Source organism: Typopeltis vanoorti, chromosome 2, assembly GCF_054136105.1.
Source record: "Typopeltis vanoorti isolate ZY-2024b chromosome 2, IOZ_Tvanoo_1.0, whole genome shotgun sequence".
NCBI classification, from domain to species: Eukaryota; Metazoa; Arthropoda; class Arachnida; order Uropygi; family Thelyphonidae; genus Typopeltis; species Typopeltis vanoorti.
This window is the reverse complement of record NC_143550.1, coordinates 86,566,323-86,583,851: the sequence shown is the minus strand read 5'-3', so window position 1 is coordinate 86,583,851 and position 17,529 is coordinate 86,566,323. Positions and strand designations below refer to the sequence as shown.

The 17,529-nt window shown below is 34.5% G+C and overlaps 1 protein-coding gene across 1 annotated transcript in view; it reads left to right on the top strand.

Annotated features, from left to right (window-relative positions):
* LOC150109226 (protein arginine N-methyltransferase 6-like) overlaps positions 1-17,529 on the top strand; it is a 333,254-nt gene that overhangs the window by 299,672 nt on the left and 16,053 nt on the right. Inside the window, exon 13 of the mRNA XM_090412246.1 lies at positions 3,725-3,832. Within this exon, the coding sequence (XP_090268372.1) occupies positions 3,725-3,832 (108 nt within the window). The remainder of the gene's footprint in view (positions 1-3,724; positions 3,833-17,529) is intronic.

The window sequence follows — 17,529 nt, the reverse complement described above, 5'->3', positions numbered from 1 at the left end:
TTTCCTCTACATCCCATCTAATGTAACAAAGCCTGCAGTTTGCAATAGATTTTATAAACCCCTGATCTCTTCAAAGAGTTGATATGGTTGTTTAGGTGATCTTAACATTGAGGAGGTTTTTGGAAAAGTCTGAAGATAACTTTTAAGTTATATTCTTGTAGGACTTTTGCTATTTTGTCTCTAATGCTACTTGACATAGAGTAAAGAAACTGCCTTTGTAGTCATCTGGTTGTTCATAACTTTTTTTTTAATGGCATTGCTACACCAAACCAACTACATTATAGAAAAGATGTGTATTAACTGGCTTATATTTCGCTGGAGTTCAAACCAGCATTTTCAGGCACATTACATGTTACAGTTAATATGTGATAGCAAGTCCTACTTTGGAGGCATCTAATGTAAAAAGAAGCATTTTAGTTATGTAGGAGTTGATCTTAGGGTAACAGTCTCCCAAATTTTTGCAAATTAATGCAACCATACTTTCTCAGGTTAGGAGAATGCTTTATAGCCATGGCTGACTCTAAATGTAAACTTTCTGCCCTGTAATAACTTCTATAAAGCACATTGGTTTTTTTCTAATCCTGTGTAAAGGGGTGCCCAAAGCATTATGTACCAGTTCAGACTTGCCGTAATGATGGTAGTGAATTTTTTTTTATTATGTTCTCCAAAGTGGATGTTCATAGATTTTCCTGTTTGTCCATAGTAGGCTGTAAAATCTCTTGTGGTGAAAAATATAAATATTTTTCGCCTATATTGATTTTACATGGGCCATAAAACACTTACAAAATTAAAAGTATATATAACCTACTGTAATGTAATCAATTTTGCAATATAATGTAAGAATATAAATATTTTTCGCCTATATTGATTTTACATGGGCCATAAAACACTTACAAAATTAAAAGTATATATAACCTACTGTAATGTAATCAATTTTGCAATATAATGTAAGAATAACTGAATGTAGAACCACAAGCAATTATAACTAAAAAGATCAGACAGGATTACGGTCTCAAAGGTCACCAGATTATATGAGTTTTGCTGCCAAAACTTAACATAAGCGCGGGTGATAAGGGTGCCTCCAGTAAATCCGGGAAGTTTTGGAAGGAAGACCAAGGAACGGCAAATGGTGTGAAAGGTGGAGGTTTGGGGGGGGGGGGTCAGTCTTTTCAAGGAGGGGAAGAGTCAGGGTCCCATGGGCAGTAGTTCTGGAGATCATGGGGAATTCACTGGTAGAAAAGGCCCTATTTCATGGTATCCTACCATAAAATTCTTTGAGGAATGTACCGATCCACGTGCATGCTAATTTGTTGCAGCCTATTGACAGTTCCTGACATCGACGAGGAAATGCAATACTGTTACAAGGGAGGAAATCGTCAGATGACTACTGTCGGATAGTGCCTGATCGCAAGTTTAAGAAAGGAACCCTTAACCCTTTTGGATTCAGGACTGTACAATGAAATAGTGAGCTTGTAAGTAGATTGCTTTATGTTAATAACCTAGATTGTGTGTACAGACAATAATTGTTGATTCTGTTTAACTAATGGCATAATGTGTTGAAGAGGTCAAAAAACCGAAAGTCAGTTTGAATGTGTATAAAAGAATATTGTAATCTTGAATAGTGCTTGTGTTATATAATGCTTAGAATGTATATAGTATAATTTGCCTTAAATTAGTAGTAATGAGAGTGAGGTTATGTGTGCTAAAATCCATCTATGTGTCTAATAAGTTGAGTGTAAATAATCTCTTTGTCTAATGCTTTAAGTGAGTTGTTTTTAATGAATGTGTGGAGAATCAGGCACATGATATGCCTCATAACTTTTGTATATAAATTGTCTAAGTTAAAATAAACATGTTTGGCTTTGTTAATAGCATGCCTGATCTTTGTTGGCCAGTGCACTATCTCATAAAAATAAATTGAACCTGTGTGATCTAAGTAAAGTAACAGCCACAACTGAGTAATTCGGAGTAGCTTAGATAAAATTGATTTAAGGGTTATTATATGTGTTTAGCTAAATTATTCTCTCGTATGTAAAGGAAAGATCGAAAAGTCTTTTACACAATCTTTAATGGCGCAGTCATTAGCAAAAAATAAATTTTTAAGGATTAATACATTTGAATTATAGCAACGTAGATTAAGGATTTGGTCTCAGTCTGCGATACTAGTGCATGTGAGAGTATACTTAACAGTATTGTAAGGGGGGGAGGGGGTAAAGCTAAGTAGATTACTAAAGGATTAAAGTTGAATAATAGTATTATACGTGAGTTAGAGATAAGAGCATATATGCATTTTGTACAAGCTCAAGCAATCACGAAAATAACGAAGTAAGAGGGGGAGACACATAAAAGTAAAAAAGTAACGTCATAAACAATATAATAAAATAAAATACAAATAACTAAATATTAAATAAATAAATGTTAGTAATAACCAGTCCATGTCCTGAGCTGAAATCCAACAGGTATTTGCCATTATTATTAGCTTTGCTCTTTTCTTCAAATTTTCCCAAAATATTTTTGTTTGTCTGACAATCATTTCCTACTCTGCTGTTTAGATCCCGAACAAAGACCAACTTTTCCTTTTTCATTGTGTCAGTTGCTTTCTCTAAAGCCTCAAAAAATTCCTCCACTTCTACCTTAGTAGAACCTTCTGTGGGACCATAGGCACAAATAAGCCTCATTGTCCAATTTCCCATTCTGATATTACTCATCACTCTACTTGAGACTGCCTGCCATTCAAGAAGATTAGCCTCATATTTTGGATTGAATACTATGATTACTCCTTCTTTATCTTGATTGTCATTTACTGAATATAACATTTTGTATTTATTGCTCAGAAAGATCACACCAGTTTTTGTAATTTTTGTTTCAGTCACCCCGATTATGTCGATCTGGTACTTATCTAATTCCTCAGCTAGCTCCATTTCTTTGCCATTCAGGCTTATGTTGATAGTACTGATCTTTAACTCTGTTGATGTTGAGTTGGGGTGTGCTTTCAGATTTGTTCCAGTAGCTGACTTTTCGCTGTCCACCCTGGTTCCCTGGCGAAAAGAACAGGGGCCTTGTTTAACCGGGCGACACCCCAGCCGGTATGAAATTTTTTCATGTTGTACCATCATTTTGTATATTGGTTTAAGCCAGTAAGAATACAATTTGGTCAACTAAATCCCAAATTGCTAGCCCATCCTCGTTCGTTCAGTATCCAGGTAGATACTCAACAGGATGCACCATGAGAAGGTGAGGATTGGACATTAGGTCAGAAGCCCTGGTCGGTTCTCCGCATTCCTTTAAAGGCTATGTGGAGGTCTCCTCTTAGTTATACAGCTTTGACCCTTAATCATCCCTTTTTAGATTTTTTTAGTGTTTGAAAATTTAATTACAGAGAGTAGACCTGCACTTTTCTGTAATAATACAGTAACAAAAATAAAGTACTGAAAATTTAAAAAAAAAAAAAAAAAGAAGAAGAAGAAGAAGAAAAAAGTGTATTTTCCTAAAGACACCGTTTGCATACCCTTTGAAGTAAGCATACACCCAGGCCGTATTTACACTTTTCCCAAGGCAGGAGGGGGTGCCTGGGGTGCTAGAGTGCTCTGGGGCACCCCTTGCAAAATGAATAATGACAAATCATTTGTTTATCATTGTATTTTGGAATTTTTTTCTATGATTTTTATTAGTTAAAAATTTAACTGACATGTTAATTTTTAAAATAAAGAAATTTTTATTATAGTGAAACACATTGGGAACAAAGTGTTATTTATGTTCCTCCATTTGTTGCCTGTCAAGATACTCTTGTGGAGGGCACGCTCTCAATAAAACCAGATAAGTCATTTCACAGGTATGTATGAATTTAAATTTATAAAAATAGTATTTAAATTTTAAAATTTGCTCTGTGATATATAGTAATAAATAAAAATATAGTAATATAATAAGTAATGGTGTTTCTCTTTTCTATATAAGAATTTAAAGTTATAATTTTTTAAAAATATTTTGTCCTTATTAAAGTAAATTATAATAGACAAGGAATTATATAGGTATTGTTTCTTGGAAAATTTCCATGTTACTCCTCTTAAACTCTATTATTATTATTATTACGGCTATTATAGCTTTTTTTTTTTTTTTTTTTTTTTTAGGAGTGTCCCTTATTTTAAATACTCTATTATGGCTATTATGCTATAATTGCCTTCAATACTAAAAAGGTTTCTTTACCTAAAAAGTAAAGCCTTTTTTAGGGCTTTACTCACCCATAAAGCCCTAAAAAATATATATATATATATAATTTTTTTGAGTAAGAATAGCCAATGTATTTAAAATATCCTAAACAAAAACAGGCTATAATAGCCATAATAATAATAAAAGAAATTATATTCTTTTTTGAATCTTTTATTCAAGTGTTAGCAAACAAAGTTTGCATGTGAAGAATCTTCATGTCTACTTTTGATGTGAAAAACAGCTATTCATTCATTTCTTTCAATTTGTTCAGCAATATATAGTTTCATATCCAAATCTGTAAATTTTAGCTTCTCTAGTCTTGCTTTAGTGTGAAAATATTTCCTAGCCTAACTTTTCCATTTTTGTAGGTGAGTCATAAGTAGATAAATGCTTCAGTTCATCAGCTAATTATAGTGAATAATAGTTCACTTTTAATAGCAAAATATTGTTTGTATGTTTTGAAATTCCAAAACATGCACATTTGTTTGTACTGAGTATAACCTCTTCATGTGTGACCATAGAATGTGTACTTGTATCTGTTTTTCATTGTGGTGCTCCTTCCAACTCCCCCCCCCATCATTGTCACCTCACAAAATATCTGTCTATTGGGCATAAGATGCAAGATGAAAACATGAAGACTTGTTCTTAGTTACTGCAAATGAAAACAAATATCTAATATATATAGATATGTGAAAACAGTGGATCAAAATATGTAGTCTCAAAAAAAAAAAAAATCAGTTTGCATCTATTTAATATCTGTTGTGTGTATTATGTGTTCAATACAAAGTGCATACTTGTCACTAATAGCAGTATCAAATTATACTCATTTGAATCAGACTACCCTCCTGGTTGGTTCTGTAATATTTGTTTTCATTTGCAGTAACTAAGAAAAAGTCTTAATGTTTTCATCTTGCTATATATCTAGCTTTGTTTTTAAGTTGGCTCACAAATAAAACGATCTTAATAAATATGGACCAGAAAAACAGACTATGCAAGGGAAGAACAGTAGTGTTAAAGATATCATGGAACAAGATGATTGTGAAATATAAAATAAAAAAAGAAATGGAAAGAAATATTTTTTCATAGCCATTTTACTTTTTTTTTGAGAGAGATTTTTTTTTGGAATTTCAGTAACCTTATTTTTCTGTTATATTGATCTATTTTTATTTATTTATTTTTTTATGTGATCCCCACCCACAGAAGGCTGTAAATATAGAATGTTAGTCCCATATTTGGACTTTGGGTTAGATAGTTCAAAAAGATTTAAAATTCAAAAAATTTCAAAGACCAAACATGAACTTTTTAAGCTATTTTATTAGGCTTTCAGTAAACAGGGTAGTGGTGGTCTTACACCAGGGCAGTGGTGTTCATAATTGCCTAAGATTTTCATAACAGATGTTTTTCACAAAACATCTATACTTAAGGTGGAGTTTTATTTTATCACTTCTCTCATTTCAGGTATTACTTAAGTCTTATATTTTTATTTAATTTTTTTCTATATGGTTTATTTTGTTCTGTTATTGTCTTCATCTTCCATACAGAAAAATTATTTTGATCATTCTTTTCTCCCTTTTCAATTATACTTGTTATACAGACATTTCTTATATCTGTTTGAAGGGATAATAACTTCCTTTTCTTTACTTCTTAGTGTGTTTTTCAACATTCAAGTAATTTGTTGAGCTTTTGTACCAACTTTTGAAATATGCCCTCTGAACTTTAACTCTTTGTCCACCATTATCCTCCAGTCCCTAGTTTCATCACTTTCCTGCAAACCAATACAATCATTATCCTTTGCCCACAATGGCAATTTATTTTAATCATCTCAACTCTTGCTTTCCCCAGCTTTCTATTGTCTATTTAATATTTTAAAGTCTATTTAATATTTTTAACATTGTATATTTAATATTTTAATAATTTTAACATATACTAAACTATGTTAGTAAAAGAATTCGTTAGTAAATGAATTCGTTTACTAACATAGTACTGCCTCTAAATAGTACTGCCTCCTTAAAACTATCAAAAACTTACAAATTAGCAAAAAGAAAATGCCATAGAGGAAAAACCTGATGTGATAGAGAAAAATGGGTGTGATATTTGAAATCAGTGCACCCAAATTAGTAAAAAAAATAAGTGTCAGATCATAATCAGCAGAAAAAAAAAATTTTTTTTTTTTGTTGGCCAGTGTAATAATTGGTAAATTATTACCAATTATTCAAACAACTCAGCAAACAACTGAATATTCTCTTTTAAATCTTTTGCTATGTCATTGATGTACAAATTAAAGAGTAGTGGCCCTAGTACCGAATCCTGAGATACTCCACTAGTCACCATCATTCTTCTAGACTCCACCCCACCATATACTACTCTCTGGTATCTGTCCATCAGCCATCCCCCCCCCCCCCCCCCCCCATCCATGCTACTAGCCTCATATCCATTCCCATCCTCTCCAGTTTTTGTAATAGTTTTCCATGTGGTATTATGTGAAATGCTTTAGGAAAGAGCAGTATCGTCAACTTTTCCAATACTTTAACAACCACTCCCGATATATTAATTGGTCTGTAGTTTGCTACCCCTGTCTTGGAACCACCTTTATGCAATGGTATTATCTTATCCTCTTTCTACTTCCTTGGAACCCTGCCAGAGATGAGACTTACATTGAACAACTTCGTCAAAGGAAATGCCAGTTCTCTTTCACATTCACATACCGTGTTTTCCCCGAAAATAAGACCGGGTCTTATATTAATTTTTGCTCCAAAAGATGCATTAAGGCTTATTTTCAGGGGATGTCTTATTTTTTCATGTACAACAATCTACATTTATTCGTGTACAAAAACCTACATTTATTCAAATACAGTCATGTTATCTTCTTCTGGAACATTGTTATAACTCTCTAAACCCCGAATACCATTCTCCTTTAATTCCCTCCACAGTTGTTTCTTTTTTTGCAGCTCAAGCTTAATGGTGTTATTCATCCATTTAACCCCTATTTGATTTATTATTCGGACTCTAGGTATACAGTCAGCTATTGCCTCCTGCAAACACTTCTTAACTGCCTCCCATGCACTATCAACATCCAGCCCTTGCAGTTTTACATGCCAAGGCTCTGAACCAATCAAACTCCTAAGCTTGTTGTCATACTTACCAACCCAATAATTCCACATGTACCCTGTCTTAATTGTAAATTCCACACCTCTAGCCACCTCCCAAGTTAACACCCTATGATCACTCTCGCAATTGGTGGCAACGTGGTCATATTCGTTACAGCCAAATTCTCAGTTGCAATTACTAGGTCAAGCACTTTCTGACAGCATGTAATGTATTTTCCATTATATGCTGTCGCAGATAGTTATTCCTTAATAACCGCATAAAATTCGATTCCTTCCTTCCATGTGTCCTCTCCTCCTTCCAATCAATGTTGCCATAGTTGAAATCTCCCATAATAATTACCCTCCTTTCACTCATTTCTTCTATTTGCTTATGCATACTATCTCCACCATCTATTCCATCGCCTGGTCTATAGCAGCATCCAACCCTATATTTTGTTCTGGTAGTCTCAATCTCACACCAAATAGCCTCAAATGTGCTCTTTTCTCTATCCTGAGGTTCCACTTCTATTGCCCTTGGCTACAGCTCATCAGCTATCATCAATAACACTCCTTTCCCCCATTTTATTCTCCCTGTCACTCTTGAACATACCATACCCCTCACATTCAATCCCACTAGCTATATCATCTTCTGTCAGCCATGTTTCACTAATGCCAATAGCCTGTGGCCTGGAAGTGCCAACCAAGGCCAAAAATTCTTCCTTCATGTTCCTAATACTTCTGGCATTAGTATACATGAATTGCAGAAGCTCATTTGTCCCATCCCTATTTTGATGCCTTATGCTAACTATCCCATTCTGATTTGTTCTTGTTCGTACTTGCTTGGGCATATTACACACATTCATACACTCTACTGTCTCCCTAAAGTCTGCATGTCTACTTACCCCCCCCCCCCCCAGTAACTCTAGTTTCCCTGATATATATCTGGATATATATATATATATATATATATATATATCACTGTATCATACTCCTGCAACAGACTCACCATCCTAACTCTTTCACTCTTCTCTTTTGCTACCTCAAGTAATTCCTTCAAATCCTCTCTCATAGCCATTTTGTCTCCTTTCAAATCATTCTTTCCTGCTACTACTATCAATTCTTTCACCCTCTGCTTTTGCATTCTAATTGACTCGCTTACATCCTTAACATTCACACCAGGTTGGTATGATTTTGTCAAACGTTCATCTATCACATCTCTTACTAAAGAATCTCTGTACTAACAACGTTTGACAAAATCATACCAGGTTGGTATGATTTTGTCAAACGTTCATCTATCACATCTCTTACTAAAGAATCTCTGTACTAAAGAATCTCTGTATTGCCCTTGGTTACATAGCGGTACATAGGGCAAATCGGCAGCTGGAGTGTTCGCAAAAATGTTTCCCGAGCGTACCAACTAATAAACGGCAAAAGCACGATAAGAAAAATAAGAATATGATAGCGAGTGTAAACAAAATGAAAGAGTGAGTACGCTCGGTAAACATTTTTGCGAACACTCCAGCTGCCGATTTGCCCTATGTACCGCTCCCCTTAACCGTGCGATCTCACTCATTTTATCTGTCTCATCATTTTTATTATCCGTTACTTCATTCATTCGTTCTGTATTTTTACCTTCATTCTCACTTTCAGTGCCACTCTCACAGCTATCTGGTACTACCTCGCATATCGCTGTTTTCTACATTCTCACTTTCAACAACGATATCACTGTCACGACCTGAAACACACTTTAAATCCTCACATTCTTTACACTTTCTGCACACATTCACTATACTATCATTGTCTAACCAGACTCCAACTTCTCTCCTCAAAGCATACATTTCACAAACAGTACACTTAATAAAATCCTTTATATTAAAATTTTTGGACAAAGATAGCGATCTGGATGCCATTTTATTCCTTCTTATCAGTGCCATGTGCCGCTAATAATCGTATCTATCAAATTACTAATTGATATAACTCAGAAAACACACAAAAATCACATAGACATGCTAAGATACGAATAATAAATAATACTACGTACAAATTTACCAATTATTACACTGGCCAACAAAAAAAATTTTTTTTCTGCTGATTATAATCTGACACTTGTTTTTTACTAAATTTTTTTCTATCACGTCAGGTTTTTCCTCTATGGCATTTTCTTTTTGCTAATTTCTAAGTTTTTGATAGTTTTAAGGAGGCAGTACTATGTTAGTAAACGAATAAATGCGTAAGAACCTGCAACGGCACGTACTGGCACTTTGAATGCGAGAGAGAGGCCGATAATTAGATACATAACAACTTAACAATATTCATTAAAAATTACAAGAATATTTATAAAAAAATAACAATTTTACTTACACATGAGTTTCAGGGAATAAATTTTTGTTTGTAGCAATTTCTGCTGTGTGTTCTGTTTTGGCAATCCCTTTGAATACTCCAACAGTAGTTGGCCATCATGTGAGAATCCCATCTTCCTTGGTACCGATCTTCCATAGTTTTTAAGTCTTGATGAAATCTTTCTCGCCTTGTTCATCGCTTACAGCACCTAAATTCTCGGGAAATCTTAATAGATTTCCCGAGAATTTAGGTGCTTTTCCCAACATTTCTCTAGGTTGCAACATGAGCATAAAGCTTCATTTCCTATACAGGCACTGGAAATTTTCAAGCATTGTTTCCACTAGATCTCTGTAATTGCATGCTTTTTTGTTTCCAAGAAAATTATTCGCAACCATCGTAAATGAAGGCCAGGCCTCTTTCTCAATTTCGTTCATAAAGTTGATGAAATTTGGGTCTCTCATTAAAGTTCTAATTTGCAGTCCATCAAATACACTGGCTTTAATTTTTTCATAACTAAGTCATAGAAATTTTTCACATATGTATTAGAAACAGTCACCTTGTAAATCTAAAGCTTTAACATACTGCTTCATAAGACCTAGTTTGATGTGTAGAGGTGAAAAAATGATTTTTTCTCTGACGATTAACAGTTGATTTATAACATTCTGTTCTCCAACATTTAAGGATATTCTAAGAGGCCAATGTTTCTGACTCCAGTGTTGATTTCTAGCTCGACTGTCCCAGAAGCATAGAAAACACGGAAACGTTGTATATCCTCTTTGAAAGCCAAGTAAAAAGTTCACCATTTTAAGATCCACACAGATGATCCAGTTATGGTCTGTATATTTTAATAACTTCAGAACCTTTTTAATGTCGTCATATGTTTCCTTTAAGTGGAGTGAATAGCCAATAGGAATTGAGCCATATACATTCCCATTGTGTAGTAAGACACACTTGAGACTTCTACTTGAACTGTCGATAAATAAACACTACTCATTTGGATGATATTGTACAACACTCATTTCAGTTAGTAAACCTGACACATTGTTACAGTAAACAAACCCACACTCATGTTTAAAATATTGGAGAAGATTACTTTCCCTGCTACAATAAAAAGTTATCTTCGTATCTTGCTCCAGTAAGTTTTTTTCATTTAATCTTGAAGCTAACAATTCCGATGATTCCTTTGATAGGCCCAAATCTCTTACTAAGTCATTCAATTCCGCTTGAGTAAAACGTTGCAGTCCAGAACTAGAAATTAAATTTTCATTGTCTAAATCAACATCCGGGTCTTGCTCCTCAAGAACATCTGGCATATCCCAATCATGCTCGTTCTCAAGTAAAGGAAGTCCTTTATAAATTGGCATGGCTATTTCATTAGAATGAGCAACTGGCCGAATTGCTGAGTCGAGATTTGGATACACAATTTTTTTCTTATTCTTCTTATTATAACCAGAAGTCTGAACTAAACAAAAATAGCAATCATCTACGTGATTTTTCGGTTCACGCCAAATCAGTGGAATGCCAAAAGCTAATTTTTGCAAGTGTTTTCCCTTGCTCCACTGTCGTAAATTTTCTACACATGACTTACACACTTCATTTGGAGCCCATGAATTGTCCTGATCTGCAAGTTTTACGTCAAAGTATGAAAAGTACACTTTCTTAACGAAATCAGTGATATTTGTCCTTTGACTGGGAACAGTAAAGCTGCCACAAATGTAGCAGGAATCTACACTATTGACACATTTTCAAGTAGTAGACATGATGTATTTTCTTCACTGCCGACTAACATGCAATTAACAAGACAAAAAAAAACCAGAGACTTTATTGAAACGTTATAAGCTCATTATACTTTCACGATCAATTAACAATTGGCTAATTTTGATCGTTCTTTGTCCACTATGACGCATATAGCATTCGTTTGTTTTAGGCAGTTGTCATCGCCTACTTTTCATCACCTAAATGTATTAGGTCGGTTATCGATTTACTAACGAATACTATGAAAATAAGTTTACTAATGAATTAGTTTACTCACATAGTAAGTAAACTAATGTTAGTACACTCTCTCGCATTCAAAGCGCCAGTACGTGCTGTTACAGGTTCTTGCACATTTATTTGTTTACTAACAAGCGAGAGCGGTGAGCGCTCCGATTCTAATCTGTGCACCGCTTTGAGGCTATATCTTTGGGAATTTTTTGAATTTTTTGATAAAAAGTTAGGAACAGATTTTTAAGAGTACATACTTTCAGAAAATAATATTAAAAAATCGATTTTTTTGATCCTCTAAATAGTACTGCCTCCTTAAAACTATCAAAAACTTACAAATTAGCAAAAAGAAAATGCTATAGAGGAAAAACTTGATGTGATAGAGAAAAATGGGTTTGATATTTGAAATCAGCACACCCAAATTAGTAAAAAACAAGTCTCATATAAAAGTCAGCAAAAATTGTGTTTGACTGTGTTACTTAAAATAATACTTATCTGTTCAGGAGCTCTCTACAAACACTACACACCATGTAGCCCTCTAATGCTATACATTATGGGAAGGGTCACTACCAGACTAGTTTCGACCTGTATTGAGGTCTCTTCAGTGGGACCAGATCCAGAGGTGATACCAAGGTTGAAGCAATGCAGAACTCATATTTCCATATGGCAGTTGCCAAAAGGTGTCACACCTTATTATTAAATTACTCTGGATTAGAGAAAGATGTTGGAAGTTTTTTTTTTCCCACTTGGTTAGACTATAAATTATATATTTAGTTTAATCTTTTATCCAAGTGTAAGCAAATAAGGTTGAAACCGCTCTAGGAAGTGACTGTTCCCATAACGCATAGCATTATACATGTCTCCAAGGAGATGTGCTCTGCATTATGGGATACTAAGGAAAGTATCTCACAAAATGATGAGAACTTAGTCCACCTTTGCCATGAGTTTGGACAACTTTGCCTACACTTGGATAATGGATTAAACTAAATATATAATTTATAGTCTGACCAAGTCAAAAAAAAAAAAAAAAAAAACTTCCAACATCTTTCTCTAATCCAGAGTAATTTAATAATAAGGTGTGACACCATTCAGCAACTGGCATATGGAAATATGAGTTCTGCATTGCTTCAACCTTGGTATCACCTCTGGGTCTGACTCCCACTGACGAGACCTCAATAAAGGTCAAAACCTATTGGAAGCTTGGGTGATGGATGGCAATGCTGTAGCTAATGAAGTTCTTACTGAGGCTGGGGATGTTGCTATTACCCATGTAGAGGGGCAACAAATGGCGATCCTGTAGCCCATGAAGTTATCTGAGGTTTGGCTGTTGCCCCTCAGAGATGAGATATGAGCAGTTCTGCTCAGTGGTGGGGTGGACCTTCCACTGGGTAGAGCCAACACCGAGAGTTCTTCTCAGTGATGGGGTGAGCCTGTTACTGAGGGGGAACAGCTGCTGAGTTAAATGATCCTTTGGGTCACTCATTATTGGGTGATCTGGGGGATCTCACTGGTTTTTTTGAGAGATAACCCTGCATTTAAACAGAAACTGGTCTAGTCCACCTTGCCACGATTTGCCCCAGTCCTGAAGATACTTCAAAAGCAAACTTTGTTTGCATACACTTGGATAAAGGATTAAACTAAATGCATGTATCCCTTGCTTAACATGGCGAAATTAATTGCAACAATCCCTTTATATACGCGGCAAGAGTTTTAATTAACGCGCCTTTAAGTTTGCAAAAATTCCACCAAATACAACATCATTGATACAACCCATGGACGTCAAACAAAGCTTATTTTCTTTGCAACTTTCAAAGCTTATTTTCTTAAAAAAAAAAAACATTCTTAAAGGCAGTAGAAACAACAACGGGAGAAAACATGATTAGGCTCCAAGAATTTTGGAAAAATTTTAACATTAAACACGCAGTTGAAAACATTCATGACTCGTGGGAGCAAGTGTCTTCTAGCTGTATGAGAGCTGTTTGGAAAACCAGTGATATCGATCTTCTTGAAATTGAACAACAATGTGCATATGAAGAAACCGAACAAATGGAATGTGAAGATGAGGTTCCAAAGGAAATAACAGTTAAAGAACTGGATGGATATTTCACAGTTTAGAATCGCTTAAGCAGCAAGTATTGGATATGGATCCAGATGTTAATCGAAGAATACTTGTTTGCCACGGTCTAGAGAGTCATTTTGCTTATTATCATAGAACTTATGCTGATAGGAAAAAACTAAAACTGTTCAAAAGACTCCTGATAACTTTTTTTGATAAAAAATTGCAGTAACTAATGTAGATACAAACATTTATTAAATATTTGCTTTGCATTTATTTTTTATCTTTCTTAAAAGAGTACCATATAAAATGAATTATTAATACAGTAATGGATCATGGACGAATTATAATTTTTACCATTGATTATTATATTTGATTAACGCAATTTTGATATACGCAGTAATATTGAGGGATTAATTAATCACGTTAATCAAGGGATACCTGTATATAATTTATAGTCTAACCAAGTGGGGAAAAACAAAATAACAAAAAAACTACCAATTATGTTAACATGGTACTTCTCTAATTCTATTGTGAGTTTCATTTTTTTTCCATTGACATTCCTTAAAAGTCTGTGTGGCAGGTGTTCTTAGATTGATGGTCTCTATCTTGAATTCTGTGATGTTGGGTTTGAATTCCTGTAGATGACTTATTGTTTACATATTTCTTTGATCAAAACAGCTGAGACCTTCTTTACCTGGACAGCACCTTAGCTGGCATGCAATTTTATCATGTGTCATTTTGTTTGTGTGCTGTCCAGATAAAGAATTTCTCAGGTCTGTCTCTACCTGACTAGTAGAGATTAAAATTTGCCCAGGTAAATCTGAAATTGCTAGCCTATTCTTGTTCATTCAGAAATTTAGTAAGTATCTATCAGGATACTTACTAAAGGGATTACTATAAGAAAGTGAAGATTGGACATTAGATCAGAAATGCTGCTCAGTTATCTGCATTCCTTAAAAGCCTGCGTGGCAGGTGTCCTTTTTAACTTATCTAGCAATTATCTAATTTTGTTCCCAAAACTTAAATATTATTCTTCAAAATTAGACATATCTGTTGTTACAAAGTTATCTGTTGGTTATAAAGTAAAAATCTAATCTTGGCAGTGACCTAAACCTTGTTTGTTCTTTACTAGTTTTTCCATCAATAGTTTTGCTTAACATTTTCTTATCTCCTGTGGATTAATGCTTGCTTCAGTAGTAAAATTTTCCCATAACTGTGACATTCAATGAAAGTTGTATGCCAAATATAACAGGCCTTCTGAATTGTATAGTATAACCACTGTAAAACTTTTATGCCTCCACATTGGACCATTTCCAGAAAAATATCTACCCAAGGTGTCTTTTCACCTTTCAGGTTCCTGATGGCTTTCCCCCCCCCCTCAAGTATTGATATATACCCTTGATAGTATTCTCTAATTCAAGTAATGGTTCCATGTAATTTTTCCAAGCAATTTATTCAGATATCCAGAATATCTTTATATTCAGAGTATATATAACTTAAATTTGTCATCTCTTATTCCTTTTACAGTACTTTTTTTTTCAATTCCTAAGCTTTTTTTTTCTTTCCCCCATAGCTTCTGAAACATCTTGTCACCTTTGTGATATTTTTCTTTTGTGTTCTTAGCAGTTTTCTTCCCATGATTTCTGAATAGCTGCATTTATTTATTTTTTTTATTTTTTTGTATTTTATTCTTTATTCTCAGAATGCACATGCTAACTTATTTACAAGGAACTTTTGATATGATTGCTTCTTTTGTTAAACTGATCTGCCTCTTTAACTTCTTGAGTTTATTACATTGTTCTAATTTTTCTATCCTTTGAGGCTGCTTTACTACATGCTTTCTTGGCTGAATAAATCACTTTTTTTTTTTTCATGGTAAGTTTCCAATCTTTTTCTCTTGTGGATGTCCGCAGTCCTTCCAGAACACTGCTTGTGGAACTGTGAATGCTTCAAACTTATCTCTAATTCGAGTAATGGTGAGTTGCGCTGGTGGATCTCTTTGAAACTCCCTTCTAAACTGTTTCTACACTTACATTCTCTGCACTTCCTGTAGCACTTTAGCACAAATTTCCTTTCTTGAAAGCTTAGTTTTGTTTCAGCCATTATTTCCAATTAGTCACACCAGAAAAGAATGAATAAAAAGATTAAATGAAATTTGAGAAAAATTACAAAATATATTTTATTTGACCATAAAGAATTAAATAATAAATCTTTGTGATTCCTAAACAAATATTGAATTATAAATCAAAAACAAAGTGAAGACTGAATAGAACCTCGGAAAGAAAGTTTATTAGATTAAAAAATAATAAGTAATTAAAAAAAAGTTACTGGACATTAGTCATCGAAAGACTTTGTTTAGCAATTCTCTGCGTAACATACATTCCTTGCCAGTACTTTCTGCAGTAGACTCTTGCTATAACAAACCTCCAGGGACTAAAGAAATAGTTTTTTTGTGGCACAAGGGAACCATATTGGAAGTGTTTCCTCCCCCCCCCCCACACCACTTGGTTAGACTATAAATTATATATTTAGTTTAATTCTTTATCCACATCTCCTTGCAAACATGTATAATGTTATGCATTATGGGACGGGTCACTATCCAGACCAGTTTCGACCTTCTTGAGGTCTCTTTAGTGGGAGCCAGACTCAGAGGTGATGCCAAGGTTGAAGCAATGCAGAACTCATATTTCCATATGCCAGTTGCCAAAAGGTATCACACCTTATTATTAAATTACTCTAGATTAGAGAAAGATGTTGGAAGTTTTTTTTTTTTCCCCCCACTTGGTTAGACTATAAATTATATATTTAGTTTAATCCTTTATCCAAGTGTAAGCAAACACAGTTTGCACTTGAAGTATCTTCAGGACTGGGGCAACTCGTGGCAAAGGTGGACTAAGTTCACATCACTTTCCTTAGTATGCCATAATGCAAAGCACATCTCTTTGCAGACATGTATAATGCTATGCATTACGGGAAGGGTCACTACCCAGGCTGGTTTCGACCTTTATTGAGGTCTCTTCAGTGGGAGCCAGATCCAGAGGTGATACCAAGGTTGAAGCAATGCAGAACTCATATTTCCATATGCCAGTTGCTGAATGGTGTCACACCTTATTATAAAATTACTCTGGATTAGAGAAAGATGTTGTAAGTTTTTTTTTCCCCCCCACTTGGTTAGACCATAAATTATATATTTAGTTTAATCCTTTGGAAACGTTAGGTTATGCATTGCTTCAACCTTGGTATCACTTGTGGGTCTGGGTAGCGACCCTTCCCATAATGCATAGCATTATACATGTCTGCAAGGATATGTGCTTTGCATTATGGGATACCAAGGAAAGTGATGTGAACTTAGTCCACCTTTGCCACGAGTTTCTCCAGTCCTGAAGATACTTCAGGTGCAAACTTTGTTTGCTTACACTGGGATAAAGGATTAAACTAAATATATAATTTAAGGGAACCATACAGAAATGGTAGGAAAGAAACAGAACAAAGCGGAGATAATTATACATTGACAACAAAACATAGAATGGGAACTGTACAATAATGCATCGAAGATTATGAAATAATAAAAATGTTCAAATTTGAAAATATTACATTGGCTTAAGGTAAAACATTCATGTTGGGGGAGAGTGGGAAACTCTCATTGTGAGCTTGATCTTCTGGCAAGGAGAGAGAAAATATCTTACTCTGCCATAATTTCCTGTTTCAATATCAAGGAACACGCTACATGTCATGACTGGTTCTTTAATTGTAACCAAATCATTGTAGGGGGAGTGGGAGAAAGGAATGTATTTGTTTCAGGAAATATTTAAAAAAAAAACAATAATTAAAGACAATGGAATATATAGTTAGTAT